General features: G+C 41.3%; 1 protein-coding gene across 11 annotated transcripts in view; it reads right to left on the bottom strand.

The window, feature by feature from the left end:
• MICU3 (mitochondrial calcium uptake family member 3) overlaps positions 1-18,323 on the bottom strand; it is a 101,744-nt gene that overhangs the window by 53,942 nt on the left and 29,479 nt on the right. For 10 of the 11 annotated variants that reach the window (XM_064272874.1, XM_064272882.1, XM_064272877.1 and 7 more), the window contains exon 2: positions 8,117-8,270. In XM_064272874.1, coding sequence (XP_064128944.1) covers positions 8,117-8,270 — 154 coding nt within the window. Of the gene's footprint in view, positions 1-8,116; positions 8,271-18,323 lie in introns of those variants that run through there. The other variant, XM_064272884.1, reaches the window with a different exon arrangement.

Here is an 18,323-nt window from a genome sequence, read left to right as displayed (position 1 = left end):
TAAATATTCAAATATAAAAGATATTTATTAACATAGAGACATTATAATTTTAAGGTACTGAAACCCTGGTGGCGTCGTGGTTAAGAGTCCAGCTGCTAACAAAAAGTCAGCAGTTTGAATCCACCAGGCGTCTCCTGGCAACCCTTGGGGCAGCTCTACTCTGTCCTATGAGGTTGCTGAGTTGGAATCGACTCAACGGCAATGTTTTTTTTTTTTTTAACCCATGATGTTTGCTGTATTAATGTTGCTGTTGTTAGCTGCCATTGAATCTGCCCCTGACTCACGGCGACCCGACGCACAATGGGACTGGACTGTTGTGATCCACGGGGCTTTCACTGGCTGATTTTCAGAAGAAGATTGCCAGGCCTTTCTTCCTAGTCTGTCTTAGTCAAGAAGCTCTGCTGAAACCTGTTCAGCATCACAACAACATGGAGGTCTCCAGTGACAGATGAGCGGAGGCTGCACCTGAGGTGGAGGCCTCCAGTGACAGGTGAGCGGAGGCTGCACCTGAGGCGGAGGCCTCCAGTGACAGATGAGCGGAGGCTGCACCTGAGGCGGAGGCCTCCAGTGACAGATGAGCGGAGGCTGCACCTGAGGCGGAGGCCTCCAGTGACAGATGAGCGGAGGCTGCACCTGAGGTGGAGGCCTCCAGTGACAGATGAGCGGAGGCTGCACCTGAGGTGGAGGCCTCCAGTGACAGATGAGCGGAGGCTGCACCTGAGGTGCGCTGGCTGGGAATTGAACCTGAGTCTCCTGCATGGAGGACAGATGAGCGGAGGCTGCACCTGAGGTGCGCTGGCTGGGAATTGAACCTGAGTCTCCCGCATGGAGGACAGATGAGCGGAGGCTGCACCTGAGGTGCGCTGGCTGGGAATTGAACCTGAGTCTCCTGCATGGAGGACAGATGAGCGGAGGCTGCACCTGAGGTGCGCTGGCTGGGAATTGAACCTGAGTCTCCTGCGTGGAGGACAGATGAGCGGAGGCTGCACCTGAGGTGCGCTGGCTGGGAATTGAACCTGAGTCTCCTGCACGGAGGACAGATGAGCGGAGGCTGCACCTGAGGTGGAGGCCTCCAGTGACAGATGAGCAGAGGCTGCACCTGAGGTGCGCTGGCTGGGAATTGAACCTGAGTCTCCTGCATGGAGGACAGATGAGCGGAGGCTGCACCTAAGGTGCGCTGGCTGGGAATTGAACCTGAGTCTCCCGCATGGAGGACAGATGAGCGGAGGCTGCACCTGAGGTGCGCTGGCTGGGAATTGAACCTGAGTCTCCTGCATGGAGGACAGATGAGCGGAGGCTGCACCTGAGGTGCACTGGCTGGGAATTGAACCTGAGTCTCCCGCATGGAGGACAGATGAGCGGAGGCTGCACCTGAGGTGCGCTGGCTGGGAATTGAACCTGAGTCTCCCGCATGGAGGACAGATGAGCGGAGGCTGCACCTGAGGTGCGCTGGCTGGGAATTGAACCTGAGTCTCCTGCATGGAGGACAGATGAGCGGAGGCTGCACCTGAGGTGCGCTGGCTGGGAATTGAACCTGAGTCTCCTGCACGGAGGACAGATGAGCGGAGGCTGCACCTGAGGTGCACTGGCTAGGAATTGAACCTGAGTCTCCTGCATGGAGGACAGATGAGCGGAGGCTGCACCTGAGGTGCACTGGCTGGGAATTGAACCTGAGTCTCCCGCATGGAGGACAGATGAGCGGAGGCTGCACCTGAGGTGCGCTGGCTGGGAATTGAACCTGAGTCTCCCGCATGGAGGACAGATGAGCGGAGGCTGCACCTGAGGTGCGCTGGCTGGGAATTGAACCTGAGTCTCCTGCATGGAGGACAGATGAGCGGAGGCTGCACCTGAGGTGCGCTGGCTGGGAATTGAACCTGAGTCTCCTGCACGGAGGACAGATGAGCGGAGGCTGCACCTGAGGTGCACTGGCTAGGAATTGAACCTGAGTCTCCTGCATGGAGGAAGGTGAGAATTCTACCACTGAAGCACCGCGATTTATAGGTCAGGTTTCTCTAAGGTAAAGGGGGAAGAAAGAAGGCAAAGAGATGAAAGGGACAGCAGTAAAGTGGAGGGAAACGCTTGCCCTGTTTTCCATTCTTCTTCCCTTTTAATTGTTCAAAGGCATCTCTAGAACAAGAGTGTTATATTTCAATAAAACAAAGGGAATTACTTTCTTTTACTGATTCCCTCCATCCTGGCACCCCAAGATCTCATACACAATAAATCATAGAATGTTGGGCTAAATGCTCAGTCAATACTGCTGTTTCCTTTGCTCAGATTTGAACGCTGAGTATCTGATGTCTGCTCAAGAGTTGTCTTCAGGTTTACATATGATTAAGTCCTATAATACACCTGCATTAGGAAACTGCTACATATTATTTCAGCTACATTATGATAATGACAACCAGTAATTTTTTCTACGTGACAACGTGTCTATTTCTGTATAATTGACCATTGTTAATGTAACAATATATCAAGGTCAACATTACAAGATAAGCATATTATTAACTTTTCTTTTAATTAACTATAACTATTAACTTTTCTTTTTTTTAGGTAAAATAATAATTCATTTTAAGACCAAAAGGAAAGAAATGTGTTTCTAAAAACTGAGAAACTGATTTTCGTGGAGATAGATTTCTTCATTGCTCAAAAACAACACACTCATATATCCCTTACTTTACCCAAGAAAATCTATAAAACTATATAAACACATAATCAAGTGATTAAAATCTCAGGTCTGTACATTAGAACTCAGACTAAACCTTAACTGTGATACCGTATAATCCTATGGAACAGTTCCAGTCTGCACACATGGGGTCACCGCGCATCAGAATCGACTGGATGGCAAGTAACAACAGCACGATACCGGAGACACGTTTCATAAAGATACTCTCCTTTTAGCAAATAACAGAACGATATAAATAATATTTATCATTTGGTTGCTTTTAAAATATAGCAGCAAGAAAAGAAGAAAATAAAGTGATTAAAAAGTACACTGCACGTGTTCTTATGCAATACTCGAAAGGCTATTTATCAAAAGAGGAAGTCAGACGTACTCTTGAGTTCTGTAGGGTTTACAAGACTTCCAGGGCAGATTATTCACAAAAGACATTCATTCTGCCGGAAATGTCACCATGTTCGATATTATTAGCTTTTTCAAAATAGAGAGTAAAGAGCTATTAAGATTGTTCTTCAAAGCATTTTCTCACTTTCTAAATTCCTTGTTTCACATGAAGTTATTGTACATAAAAATATAACTTGCATAGAGAAGGTCTGCTATTGGAAATGTTTTATTTTTTAAGCTCTAGGTTGTTATACTTTTTTATACTTTCTCGTATGTTGGGAATATTTCACAATATATTTTTAAAAACTAAAATAATACTTGAAGCTAGAAGAAAATAATGAATTATTGATTTCACCCTCTAGGTGCTATTTAAAGAGGTAAAGCAAGAAATATTTTAGATTTCTAAACAAAGTTATAACCAACAATTGCATGCATGTCTCGGTTAACATTTACTTGAACTATAATTATTAAGCAAATATTTATTCAGTACACCATTTTTTCTTACTGAATAGCACCATAAAACGATAAAAGATTAAAAAAAAATTATGGTTATGAATTACGGTGACAGTGATATTGGTTACCATGATAACAGTTACCAACATTTATTAAGTGCTTACTGTGTGTCGGCTCCTGTATTAAGCACACTTGATCTCACTCAATTGTCAAAAAACCTCATGAGGCTGTTATTTTTTTTTATAAATGAGAAATCAAAAGGTTAAATAACTTAATTAAGCTTTCAAAGCTTGTAAAGGAGGCCAAAATTTAAATATGTCTAATTTGTTGTTTTTTTTTTTTTAATTTCAATATGGAAACCCTGGCAGTGTAGTGGTTAAGAGCTATGACTGCTAACCAAAAGGTAGGTGGTTCAAATCTACCAGGCACTCCTTGGAAACCCTATGGGGCAAGTTCTGCTCTGTCCTATAGGGTGGCTATGAGTCAGAATTGACTTGATGGCAATTTTTTTTAATTTCAATACTGGACTGTGATATGTAAACCCAAAAAAACCTAGTGCCGTCGATATGTATCTGATTTAATATTCAGTCTATGTAGCATATTTTCTGTTCTGAGGCAAATATTTCTTTTTAAAACCCCTCACTTTCAAAAAAGTCTTTACAAATATCTTGATCTTTTGTGACTGTTTTTAAAGTGCTGGTTAGAAATTAACTATTGTTGTGGCTGTTAAATATCTTGTGCAAATTATTTATAACGGAAACTCGTTTTTTTCCTGCAAGCAATTCAGAAAAATCACCACAAAAGTTATTTCTAAAAAGTAGAAATCCAACTGTGGGCTTCCAGAATGTGTATTATGAAGAAAAAAATTAAAGTCAATAATGAACTATTATTGTTTTCAAAATATGAAATTATAAATCATTAAACATTACTTAAGGAACAACTTTTCAAATACAGGTTTGATAAAAATCATAGCATTTGATGCAAAATAACATTTAATAGTCTAAAAATATATTAATAGTTTTATCAAATCTATACTAATTAAGTAATAAATATAAAAGCTCCACATTGTACCAAATGAAATAAACAAAAGTGTGTAGGATACCTATTGTGTAAGCATCTTTTCTATCAGCTAAGGGTGATACAAAGGCCCTACACCCAGGAAACTTATTACGAGGCTGTAAAACACAGACACAACCGACTGCAAAGCAGTATAGACTTCTCTGGCCCGTGGTAAGTGCTCAGCAAACATCTCTTGAAGGGAAGGATGGAGGAAGGCAAGAAAGATCATAGGAGCACTGAGGGATATACCTCTTATCGCAGCCCTTGAATTCCTCAAAAAAGAGCCCTACTCATCTAGCCTCTTCTTTCACTACCTTCCTATGTACCCCCAAAGTGGACTACTATGAACACACCCTTTACCCCTTGATTCCATGTTTTTGCTCATGGAACTCCCTCTCTTTTAGATGCCATCCTCCCAGTCTCTTGTCAAAAACCTGCATGACCAAACCTGTCCTTCAGATTCCTCTCCAGCTACTACCCTTCCCTTCTCTTTCACACCCAAACTCACTGTCTCCATTTCTTCACCTGCTACTCAGTCTTGCAATCTGGACTCTGCTCTGATCACTTCACTGAAGCATCACTTTTAGGATAATTCGTTGCCTTCGTATTACTAGTTCCGGCCCGCTGTCGCCAGGTCAGCTCTGCCTCATCCTGACCCCCTGTGTGTCAGGGTAGCACTGTGCTCCATAAGGGTTTCAACAGCTGAGTTTTGGGGAATAGGTCACTAGGCCTTTCTTCCGAGCTACTTCCGGGTGAACTCAAACCTCCAGCCTTTCAGTTAGCAGCTGACTGTTCTCACAGTTTGCACCACCTGGGAACTCCTTTCTAACTCTAACGGGCATTTGTCTGTCCTCATCTAACAACTTCTCAGTAGCAGTCCACTCAGGTGACCATTCTCCCCTTGGCTTCTACTAATCCACACTCTTCTAGTTTTCTTCCTGTGTCTCTGGAGACTCCTTGCACCACCAGGGCTCCTATGTACATCTCTAAGGCATCTCAAATACATCAGGTCCAAAATTAAAGTTGTGACCCTCCTCCTCAACTTTGGTCCTCCTTCAGTATTCCCCACTGTCACCCATCTAGTTAAGTCAGGCAGACTCTTATGCCCTCTCCCTTTTAATCTACCTCCTAACAGCTCTGAAAGGAGCCCTGGTGGCACAATGATTTACTGCTTGGCTGCTAACTGAAAGGTTGGAGGTTCGAATCCACCTAGCAGTGAAGAAAGACCTGGTGATCTGCTCCTGTAGTGATTACAGCCTAGAAAACTCTGTGGGGCAGTTCTACTCTATCACATGGGGTCACTGTGAGTCAAAATTGATTCAGTGGAGCCTAACAACACCAACAACGGTATGTGTGAAATTTTTCCATTTCTCTCTCACCATCATGACCACCATCACTGGCGGCTTCTGTAGCCTGAAGTTTTTGAACCCTATGATCTCCTCATACCAGTCTGGCCCTGTATTTTCTACCCAGAGACTTTTTCAAAACATAATTTAATCATGTAATGTTACCCACCCCCTTGCGCTCCCCCTTCTCAGTTTAAACCACCAGTATGATTTCCTACCACTTTTAGGGTAAAAACAAAAAATAGATTACTATACGCTACAGACTCTAAATGATATGGCTGCATCCCAGTTCCCCAGCCTCATCTCACAGCACATTCTTCCTTGCTCTTCACACTACAGTCACACCCAGGTCATCCTGTCACTCCTCAGATGTATCATGTTCCTTCTTGTCATGGGGTCTCAGCCCATACTGTTTCTTCTACTCAAACTCTCCACTCGCAAGGTCCCTTATACCCAGTTACCTCTTATTCAGGATTTAGATTTCAGGTTGATTTTTATTTTCCCAGGGAAGATTACCCGAGCTCTCTAAGTCACTTCCCCCAGAATATGCACTCTCATAGAACCAAGTATTTTTCTTTCATGGCATTTATCAGAGTTATAATTTATTGTTTATTTATATATTTCATTGATCAGTGTCGACTTCGCCACCAGACAGTTAGCATCATGAGAGTGGGGCGTATTTCTTTTTCCCCTCACTCACAGTATCTCCAGTGCCTTCCTGGTGCAGTGCCTGGCACTAGATCAGCATAGCTGAGTACAAGTCATTTAACATTCTGTGAGGTGAAGAGGGAAGTGGGCATAAAGCCCTGCAGCTGTATACCTAAGTACTGTGGCTGTCTAGGAAAAGCACTTTTTGATTACTTGAGTTGTGAACTAGCCGTTTTTTCACGGAACAGAATTTTTACTTGAAAGAACAACTTACAGACAAATTACTGTTATTCAGACCTAGGTATTTGGCAGACATTCTCTTAAAATGGAACAAAATGAGCCTATTCCTTAGGGAAAACAACTGATAATACTTGTTGTCAATGATAAATTTGAGCTTGCAACTGAAAATAACAATTCTGGAAAACCTGTATATACCGCTAATAATTATTCCAATAATTACTGACTTTTTTTGATGAGATTAGTGATAATACTACTGAATGTGACTCTTTAAATATTGTATAATGAAAGGTGTTAACTTTTGGAAGATCCGCATAACTTAGTAAACTAATATTTTCCAACTGATGCTACAAGGTTATGCAAGGTTAAAGATTCCCTAAAAGTATAAGACAGACCAATGGAATTTTAACGTAACAGAGAACAAAAAGTTCATCGTAAGGTTTCAGATTCTATATTACAACTAACCTTCAAGAAACTACCACTACCCAAATTTTGATATAACGTCAAAGACTACACACAATTATTTGAAAAGGGCGATTAAAAGTCTTCCTTTTTTCTACCACCTATTTCTGTGAGGCAAATGTTCTTCATATAACCAAAAAAACAAACCCACTGCCGTCGAGTTGATTCCGACACATAGAGACCCTATAAGACAAAGTAGAACTGCCCCACAGAGTTTCCAAGGAGCGCCTGATGGATTCCAACTGCTGACCTTTTGATTAGCAGCAATAGCACTAACCCACTACGCCACCACAGTTTGCTGTTCTTCATATACTTCACGCAAAACAATATATTGCAACAGACCGAATATGAAAGTGGATATGAGAATCCAGCTGTCTTTAGGTTAGATTTTAAAGAGATTTGTCAGCCGGTTTGACAGCCACTGCCCTAACACGTGGAAAGGTGAAAAACAATTAGTCTGTATTAACAGTGCAGGAGCTATGACAAATACAGGAGAGGTAGAAGGCAGAACTCTTGCCCAGGTCTGACTTCAAAGCTAATCCTCTGCATTAGTCTGTTAGGTTGGCTACAAGAACGAACAGGCGGAAGGTGAGTCTACTGTAAGGAGTATTGAAAGTAAGGTGTTTAAGTCGGATACACTGAGAAAGTGTAAGCAACTGAAAGTTTCTGAAAAGACAGTTTATATAAAATATTACTCTAGTAACATCATATAGCATAATATTTTTGAAATACCACATTACTTGGTTAGGTATTCTGAAATTCATACGCCCCTGCATTTTTACAAACTAGAGATGAGAAGAAAAAAACCTTATAAAATTATTAAGATAACTATAAAAATTATACTTACATTTGGGCTCATCTGTTGTAACAGCCAAAATAAAATCATATGGAGTCATGAACAACTGTCCGTCACATTCTATAGAGGCAAATAAACGAAACCTCCGCTCCCGCGAGGTTGCATAGAGGTCTAAGTCTTCCGTGTCTGTTTTGCCCATAGCGACCTAAAATAAAGAAAGCAAATAAATTTGGATTGTGTGAAATAACTCTTTCTTTCTTTTTTTATTCTGCTTTAGGTCAAAGTTTATAGCTCAAGTTAATTTCTGATACAACAATTTATACACATATTGTTGTGTGACCCTAGTTGCTCTCCCTATATGACAGCACACTCTCCCTTTCCACCTGTTTCCAGTGTCCATTCAACCAGCCCCTGTCCCCTTCTGCCTTCTTAACCCGCCTCCAGACAGGAGCTGCCCATTTAGTTTCCTGTATCGACTTGAGCTAAGAAGCACACTCTTCACGAGTATATTTTATGTTTTATAGTCCAGTCTAACCTTGGTCTGAAGGACACTTTCTTTTAGAAGATAAATACTTCTAATTAAGTCGGGTAAATGAAAAGGTGTGAAAGAATCCTATCTTTTGGAGAACCTTAATAATTTTACAACGTATTTACCTGAGTAAAATGAATTAAAGCCCAATGAATATCATTAAGGGCTTGAAGATTCTTTCAGTTTTAAACAGGGGCTTTGAAGATTTGCAATTTTCTTTTCTATTTTGAAAGTTTCAGCATTAGAGAACACAAAATTTCTGAGCTAGTGGTATCTTTAGAAGGAACACCAACGCTTGCCAAAAGCCCACTATGCACTCTCTATATAAGCTTATTTATTTGATCAGAGGTCACTATTTTTTTAAAAGAAGAAAGTTGAGCTCTGACAGGCTGTTCCGTGGCTGCCAGTAATAAAGCCATTTTCACGGTAATGCTTAGATTAGAACTGAAGTCGCTAACTGTCAGTCACTATAGTAGTTTTACCATCAATGGTCACTTTAAATTTTATCTAAAGTTCAGTCTGATAGAGTCAGAAGGGGTGTGTATGCATGCAGCGAGAGGAGCTTTCTCTTCTGTTTTCCTACACTGCAAACCCTTTCCTTGTAGATAATGATTTTTCTATCACTATTTTCTCTCTAACTACGGAATGTATATTTTTTAATAAAATGATTTTTTCCTAATTACCAAAGTAATGCACAGTTATTGTACAAAATTTAAAAAATACAAAGAATTTAAAAATTTTACATATTTTTTGTTTTATTTTTGGCAAAAATAAATAATGGGATTTCACTACGCATGCACAATGACCTAGTGTTTTTTACTTACTAATACCTCAGGCACATTTTTCCCGTGTCACCAAATATTCTAGTGGAAGGCCGTTTGTTAGAGCGACGCTGTAATATTTCACAGGAAGTGTTTGCTGCCCAAGTATTTAATCAGTCCCACGTGGTTGGATACTCAGGTGATTTCTAGTCTTTCACTACTATAGAACAAAGATATAATGACCAGCCCAGAAAGTATTTAGCTAGATCCACAAACAGTTCCTTAGGATAAATTCCTCAGAACTGACTGGTCAAACAAAGCCTTTTGGTCCACGTTATCAAACTGACCTCTCGGGAGCTTATGCCAATTTACCTATCAACAATATATAAATTACACTTTCACATATTTCATATAAAATTATTTTATATTAGCATAAAAAAATTATTTAGGACAAGCATATTATTATCTTTATTATCTCCATTTTCCCTTATGTGTCTATTAAGTCATAATGCAGGTTACTGTATAATTGTTTAAACTATTTAAATATTATCTTGGGAAGTCATATCAAAATTCATAAGAACTTTCAACAAGATTGTATTTTGTATATGTTTTATTAAATGACAAGCCAAGGAAATGATTCATCTTTTTCCAGTAATCTGAAGACTAAGAACTTTCCCAAACATGACACAAGTCTTTAACAAAACTCAAAGAGCTGTCTAATGGCATGTATAAGAGATGGAATATACGGTCTCTGGCATACAATCTATCAAAACCAAACCTGTTGTGGTTGAGTCGATTCCGACTCATAGTGACCCTATAGGACAGAGTAGAACTGCCCCATAGGGTTTCCAAGGCTGTAGTCTTTATGGGAGCAGACTGCCACATCTTTCTGCCGGGAGCGGCTGGTGGCTCACACTGCCAACCCTTTGGTTGGCAGTCGAGCATTTAACCACTGCGCCACTGGGGCTCCTCATATAAGCTATATATAAAAAAAAAAGCTATAGGGAGGGATAAAATACTAGTTTGAGAGACGAAAGGTCCAAACATGGAAAAAGGCACTGAGTCAAGTTAGAATAAACAGAAGAAAAGCACTACAGGTTGAGGTTAACAGAAAGGCTTCAAGAAGAAAGTATAAATTTTAACGTCAGGAAGAGGGGAGTCAGGTCTACGCAGCGTATCTGAAGGATGGTAACCATCTTCCGGGAGCAGAGGATTTGCATCTATGGAAAATGTAGGTAGGATATGGCCTGCTGAATGCCAGTCGGAAGCACACGAATTTAATGACAGGAAACAAAGCGCCTTAGGAGATTCTTTAGTGGAGCAACTACACAAAGGAAATGGTGCTTTAGAAAGACAAAGCAGCCTGGTACCACAGACAAGCTAGCCCCTGCAGGATCTTGACAATTGCTCAGATGGTCCTCAGGTACTGGGAAATATTTTTGGCTCCATCATGGGCGAGAGATGAGACAATGAGGAACTCAATGGCAATAACGGGGGATAATCTTCCCCAATACTCCTTGGGGCCAGTACCTTTCTGCACAGAAGTCTCAGGGATTTCTTCTTTATCCCAGGGCAGAGAGACCAATCTTGTCTGTCACCACAGTTTACTTTTGTCTTCTTGTTAGGTCATTTTCTTGGGCCTGCAGGCCCCAATCATCCATGGCTCATCTCCAGTGAGGCTCCTGGATGACAACTCTGGCAAAGCTCCCACTGGTTTTGCCCCACAGTCTGAAGCCGTGCCACAGTCTAACATCCTGAACCATAGCTTCTGCCTGATTGGTTGGTATTTGCTATGACTTCACATGGACTCGATCTGTGACTTTCTGCCCCTCGTTCTGCCATTACTGCTCAGGAGGTACCTGTACTTTCTCATACAATCTTACCTCCCTTAAGCAGCACTTATCATTTTGCCCTACAATGTCAAACCTGCTTGACCACCGCAGCGGGAATCTGATGACCCTCCTATAAGTCAACCCTGACAACACCTCCTTCTCTTTAATCTCTGCTAACAATCAACGAATAAAGCCTGCTGTTGCCCTTTAAGTTCTCACACCCACCTCCTGCCACTACCGTTGTTCAAGCCCTCATTTGTTTCCCTAAAACTGTACAGTAACTGCCTAGCTGTGATTTTTGTGTCCAGTCAATACTGTACCGAAGTGAGAGAACAAACAGAATTGTAGACCAGATCGCATTCTTTTAACCACTTGGGTGAGGATATCAAAAGAAATCAGGCCAAATAGTTAAAGGTTTCCACTAAAGCTCTGCTGTATGAATCCCACCCCTTGTTGCCCCAGCAATACCACCCATCATTTTTGATAATGCATTAGATAGATAGAGCCCACAGGTCTAGTAAGCAACACCTTGAAACAAGGTCTGGGTAGGAGTCTGGGAATGGTCTGTGTCAAAAGCAAAAAATTATGTCCCAAAAGGGAAAAAATATTATTTCTGTATAAAAGAGATAACTAGAACCTAATGTTTACAAGGGCTTCCTGATGCTGCTGACTTATTGTTTCCTCCATTTGTACCACTCAATCCAGAGGAATAAATCACATAGAATAATAAAACACATTAAACCCATTGCCGTGGAGTCGATTCCGACTCATAGGACCCTGTGGGACAGGGTAGAACTACCCCATAGGGTTTCCAAGGAGCGGCTGGTGGATTTGAACTGCTGACCTTTTGGTTAGCAGCCAAGTTCTTAACCACTGTGCCACCAGGGTTCCATGTGCCTATTACATACAGATAAATGCATTATAATATAATAACTCAATTGGAAGATTACTTTATTTAAAACTGCTTTAGGGACAGATATGAATGAACAAGCTTGGTTTAATCATGTTCTGCCTACATATACCTAAGTAATAAGTTTGTTTCAAACACTTTCAATAGTCCGTCCACATGGCTCTCCCTCTGTAATCTGTCCACAGACTACCATCTTAATAAAAGATCTACCGGCAGCAAATGCAAACGTAAAGTTTTACTGTGGTCCAGTTCTGACCAAGTTAAACCTCACAGTGTCTAAAGCAGGTTGACACGGAGCAGTCTGTGAAGCGGACGCTTGACTTACTAGCACCTCTGAGGAAAGGGGCAGCTTCAGGGCAGCAGACTACCGAAGGGTCAGAAGGAACTCAGGCCTTTAAAGGATTCAGCTTTACTTTTGAACTTTGCAAAGTTAAAAAAAAAAAAACCACCTAAACCTTTAGAAGGTTTAATATTACTATTATGAATGTTCAGAAACCACCACCAATAATAAAGGTGGAAAATGATATTTAAACCAGTTTTCTAATCCTCTTGGCAGTCTTGCTTGCCTACAAATGACAACGATCTTGTATTACGTTAATGTTCTGGACCTTTTCAAAAACAAACACGGCCATTTCCCTCGAGCACACTGGCACGGAGCTTTAGGGGTATAATCCTTTTATTACAATGAGCAGATTAATATAAGTACGCCAGTATTCACTGGCTGGTCTATTTTATCTAACACCTTTTTTGCTTACTTAAACCCAATATATTTTTAAAAGTTAATTTCTGAAACCTAGATTAACCTAAATGTCTTTCATTAATATCTACTGTTTGGGTAAACTGGGTAATTATTTGGGTAAATGATACATAAATTGCCAACCTGGTAAAAACTCATCAATAGGCATGATGTACCTAAGGGCCAATGGGGACAGCTGACCTGAAAGCCAAAACACCTGAGTTACATTCATTTAGCTGTTAAGACATCATTGCTAAAATGGAAATCTATTATCATCAATTCAATATTACGTGCTCAAGATTAGAAAAGAAACCTTTCAAAGTGGTAAAGAACACCTATGAGGTGGCTTGTGAAAGACAGGGAAGAGAAGAGGAGCTAGAGATATCACAGCCATTTAAAAAAAATTCTCCATTTCTAGATGCTGCCATACAAACCGAAACACGTATCTGGGAAGCTGATGCTAGCCTCTAACCTATTAAGAAATATTACAAGAGAAGAACCTTAAGCTTATAATGGCAACAGAGAGAAACAAGAGCCTCTCTGAAAAGCTGGAGGGTAGGAGAGGGAGGCATGGACGGAAATGAAGGCTGGCTAGGTCTGCTTCTAAGGAATGATCTCTCCAAAGTAAACAGTACCTGAAGTTTCCAGGTTTAAGCATCATACATTCTGGGAGATGCCACTTTAAACGGCCTATTATAAGGTGAATTCTTTCTCTGCATCCACTCCTGCCTTGGTCTCTTTAGTTTTTTTTTTTGGTATTATCAGCAGGCCCACGGAAAAAAAAACGCAGGAAGGCTGAAACACAAGTGCTTCATTCGGCAATGAGCCGCCCGTCCAAATCTGCAGCTAATCAGCTTTTAAAAAATTTTCTCTAATTAAAAATTCTTATACGCTGAATGTCAGTAATACTGTTTGTGCCTTCAACGCATGAGTTCATGTTTTCAAAGTGAGAACTTGATGCTGAAACGGTGACTGGGACTCCCCGTACCTGGGCTGAAGACACTGTTTGTAGTGCTAGTTCCCATCAGTCTTTGGCATCAGTCCTGCTCCGAGCTGGGTGTAACTCCTTGGGTAGAACCAAGGAGTGCCAGCCAGAGATCTGGGTGCTGTCTGTCCTGTCCTGGGGCAAGGAGATGGACTTGTGACTCTCTCCTTGTCACCTAAACCACAACCAAGCCAGCTGCCCTCAAGTTGATCGTGACCCACGGTGACCCTGTGTGCGTCGGAGCAGAACTGTGCTGCACAGGGTTTTCAGAGGCTGACTTTTCAGTTCACCAGGTCTTTCTTCCAAGGTGCCTCTGGGTAGATTCGAACCACCAATCTTTCAGTTAGCAACCAAGCACTTAACCATTTGCACCACCCAGGGACTTGCTACCTAAACCACCTCTTAATTTCCCAGCTCTAGTACCTGGGTTCTAACTACAACCTGTGCCTGAGGTCTTTTTCTGCTACTTCGGTAGTTCCCTGGAATCTCCCCATCCCAGTGCCTGGGTTAGGATGCTACTCGCAGGTCTCCTTGATGCTTCTTTCTAGACCTAGCCTGCTATCAAGTGCTGCTAGTTATCCACACATTCAATGGTTGTCTGTTTCTAAAACTTTCTGAAACCAACTAAGCTACTACTGACCGAAGTCTAGGCCTAACCTGTTAATAAAAACAAGAGACTAATTTCAGTCTGTGCCTAGGGAGCGTTATAGGAACTGCAGCGGTATCTGAGCTACAGTCAGCTCCAGCAGTATTCTGAATCTACTTCAGTTTGCTGCTTGGAGCCCTGGCGGTACAGTGGCCAGCTCAAATCCACCAGCCGCTTCTTGGAAACCCTATGAGACAGTACTACTTTGTCCTCTAGGGTCGCTATGAGTTAGAATCGATTCAATGGCAATGGGTTTGTTTTTCAGTTTGCTGCTTAGCTTTGCAGCTCCTCTGAAGGTGGGCTCTGACTCCTTTCTGCGAATTGCCAAGGAGATGAATCCTTGCTCTGTATCAAATGGTCTACGTGATTCTTCTACCTAGGCTCTCAGGAAGGCGACCTGCCTGAAAACTTCTGCTGCCATGCCCTCTCTACCGTATAAGACACTGCCCCGACTCAATCCTAAGGTAATCATGTTCCTTGCAATCACATATATTAGACTGCTGACAAAACATTTTCCTCAAGACTCAATATTGCACCTTATGTACACTCTGCTTGTTTCTTTTTACATCTTCTTATTGTATCACTTGCACCGTCCCGATTCACACTGGATTTGCAGTTATCTGTTTACATATCTGTGACTCCCACTAAAACCATGAATTCCTTGAGAGGAGCAGTAAATTCTCTCTTTTATAGTCCCAGTGATTAGCGTAGTGCCTAGAACATATGAAAACCACCCACTGCTATCGAGTCAATTCCAACTCATAGCGACACTACAGGACAGAGTAGAACTGTCCCACAGAGTTTCCAAGGAGCAGTTGGTGGGTTCGAACTGCCAACCTTTTGGTTGGCAGCCAAACTCTTAACCACTGTGCCACCAGGGATCCAGAGCATGTAAGAGGCTAGGTACATGTTTCCAGCGTGAATAAATGAATGTTTGTGAATGATTTTTGGCAACTGGGTAATAAGTCACCAAAGGGACAGAGCGTTGGTCAGATAGCAGTTATTTAGGCTGAGTTAATAAAAGAAAACCTAAGGTTTCAATGAGAATGGTATTATAAATTACGTCTGTCTTTCTTTAAAAAGTTGTTCCAACATATTGTTAAAACTAATGATGTTAATTCTTTAAGTTACAGCTGTTATAATAAGAAGGTTTATAGGGTTTATTTTTCATTTTGACTGTTTTTTTTTTAATACAGTAAAAACGATGGTTAAAATAAATTCCTTGCGCAGGAATGCCTACAAAAGCACCTATAGCTTAAATCTTGAGGTTTGGAACATTCAATTCTCAGGCACCTCCTAACTGACGACAACATATGCAAAGTGTGTACACCTATATAAAAAACAAACAAACAAACAAACAAAACACCTATACCCCTCACTTATTTACTATCTTATCCGACATTTTATATTCACGACACCAGTAAAAAATCTACTATTTTGTGTGTTAACAACGTATGTCTGGCAGTAATGAACACTGAGGTGCGAGGTGAGGGTAACTCTGGCTCTGACGGTTAAGGTTATGTGTCACCTTGGATGGCCATGATTCTCAGTGGTTTCGCAGTTATGTCATGATGTAGTCATCCTCCATTTTGTGATCTGATGTGTCATCCTCCATTTTGTGATCTGATGTGTCATCCTCCATTTTTCTATAACATTGATTTTCACATAACAACCTGGTCTTTGGAACCTAACCATGTCGATAAGTGAGGAGTGGGTGCATTTAGATTTAAAAGAAGTTTCCATGTACTTAAACTTTTACAGTAATTACAATGTTACCAACTATATAATACTTCAATTGGTTTCTTTCAGTTATACATTGTCAATTCTTTTCTACAGTGCAGAGTAGTTTTTGCGTCTATAACACATTTCCAATGCCTTCAGAGCAGCTAGGACTTCTTCCTTCAGTACCACTGGTCCCTGACCATATGCCACCTCTTGAAATGGTTGAAGATCGACTAATTCTTTTTGGTATAATGACTCTGGGTATTCCTTCCATCTTCTTTTGATGCTTCCTGCGTCGTTTAATATTTTCCCCATGGAATCCTTCACTATTGCAACTCAAGGCTTGAGTTTTTTCTTTCAGTTCTTTCAGCTTGAGAAATGCCGAGTGTGTTCTTCTCTTTTGGTTTTCCATCTCCAGCTCTTTGCACATATCATTATAATACTTTACTTTGTCTTCTTGAGAGGCCCTTTGAAATCTTCTGTTCAGTTCTTTTACTTCATCAATTCTTCCTTTTGCTTTAGCTGCTCAACACTCAAAAGCAAGTTTCAGAGTCTCCTCTGACATCCATCTTGGTCTTTTCTGTCTTTCCTGTCTTTTCAGTGACCTCTTGCTTTCTTCACGGATGATGTCCTTGATGTCAGTCCACAACTCGTCTGGTCTTTGGTCACTAGTGCTCAATGCATCAAATCTATTCTTCAGATGGTCTCTAAATTCAGGTGGGATATACTCAAGGTCATATTTTGGCTCTCGTGGACTTGCTCTGATTTTCTTCAGTTTCAGCTTGAACTTGGATATGAGCAATTGATGGTCTGTTCCACAGTCGGCCCCTGCCCTTGTTCTGACTGATGATATTGAGCTTTTCCATTGTCTCTTTCCACAGATGTAGTCAATTTGATTTCTGTATGTTCCATCTGGCGAGGTCCATGTGTATAGTCACCATTTATACTGGTGAAAGAACGTATTTGCAATGAAGAAGTCGTTGGTCTTGCAAAATTCTATCACTCGATCTCCGGCATTGTTTCTATCACCAAGTCCATATTTTCCAACTACTGATCCCTCTTCTTTGTTTCCAACTTTCGCATTCCAATCGCCAGTAATTATCAATGCATCTTGATTGCATGTTCTATCAATTTCAGACTGCAGCAGCTGAAGGAAGAAGTCCAAGCTGCTCTGAAGGCATTGGCGAAAAACAAGGCTCCAGGAATTGATGGAATATCAATTGAGATGTTTCAACAAACAAATGCAGCGCTGGAGGTGCTCACTCATATATGCCAAGAAATATGGAAGACAGCTTCCTGGCCAACTGACTGGAAGAGATCCACATTTATGCCTATTCCCAAGAAAGGTGATCCAACCGAATGTGGAAATTATAGAACAATATCATTAATATGACACGCAAGCAAAATTTTGCTGAAGATCATTCAAAAACGGCTGTGGCAGTATATTGACAGGGAATTGCCAGAAATTCAGGCCGGTTTCAGAAGGGGACGTGGAACCAGGGATATCATTGCTGATGTCAGATGGATCCTGGCTGAAAGCAGAGAATACCAGAAGGGTGTTTACCTGTGTAAACATGGTATTTTCAATCACGTCATATGCATGTGAAAGCTGGACAATGATTAAGGAAGACCGAAGAAGAGCTGATGCCTTTGAATTGTGGTGTTGGCAAAGAATATTGAATATACCATGGACTGCCAAAAGAACGAACAAATCTTCTTGGAAGAAGTGCAGCCAGAATGCTCCTTAGAGGCAAGGATGGCAAGACTGCATCTTACATACTTTGGACATGTTGTCAGGAGGGATCAGTCCCTGGAGAAGGACATCATGCTTGGCAGAGTACAGGGTCACTGGAAAAGAGGAAGACCCTCAACAAGGTGGATTGACACAGTGGCTGCACCAACGAGCTCAAGATTAACAATTGTAAGAATGGTGCAGGACTGGGCAGTGTTTTGTTCTGTTGTGCATAGGGTCACTATGAGTTGGAATCGACTCGAGGGCACCTAACAACAATACCTTTCCCGACTTGAGGGCACCTAACAACAACAATACCTTTCCAGAAAGAATTAATGGAATTTATAAATTCATCTAAATTTTAACTATAGAAAAAATGTAGAGTATATCTGTTAAGAATTTTAT

The sequence above is a fragment of the Loxodonta africana genome, chromosome 19 (assembly GCF_030014295.1).
Source record: "Loxodonta africana isolate mLoxAfr1 chromosome 19, mLoxAfr1.hap2, whole genome shotgun sequence".
Lineage (NCBI taxonomy): Eukaryota > Metazoa > Chordata > Mammalia > Proboscidea > Elephantidae > Loxodonta > Loxodonta africana.
Note: the sequence above shows the minus strand (reverse complement) of the source record. Positions and strands in the feature narration are given on the sequence as shown.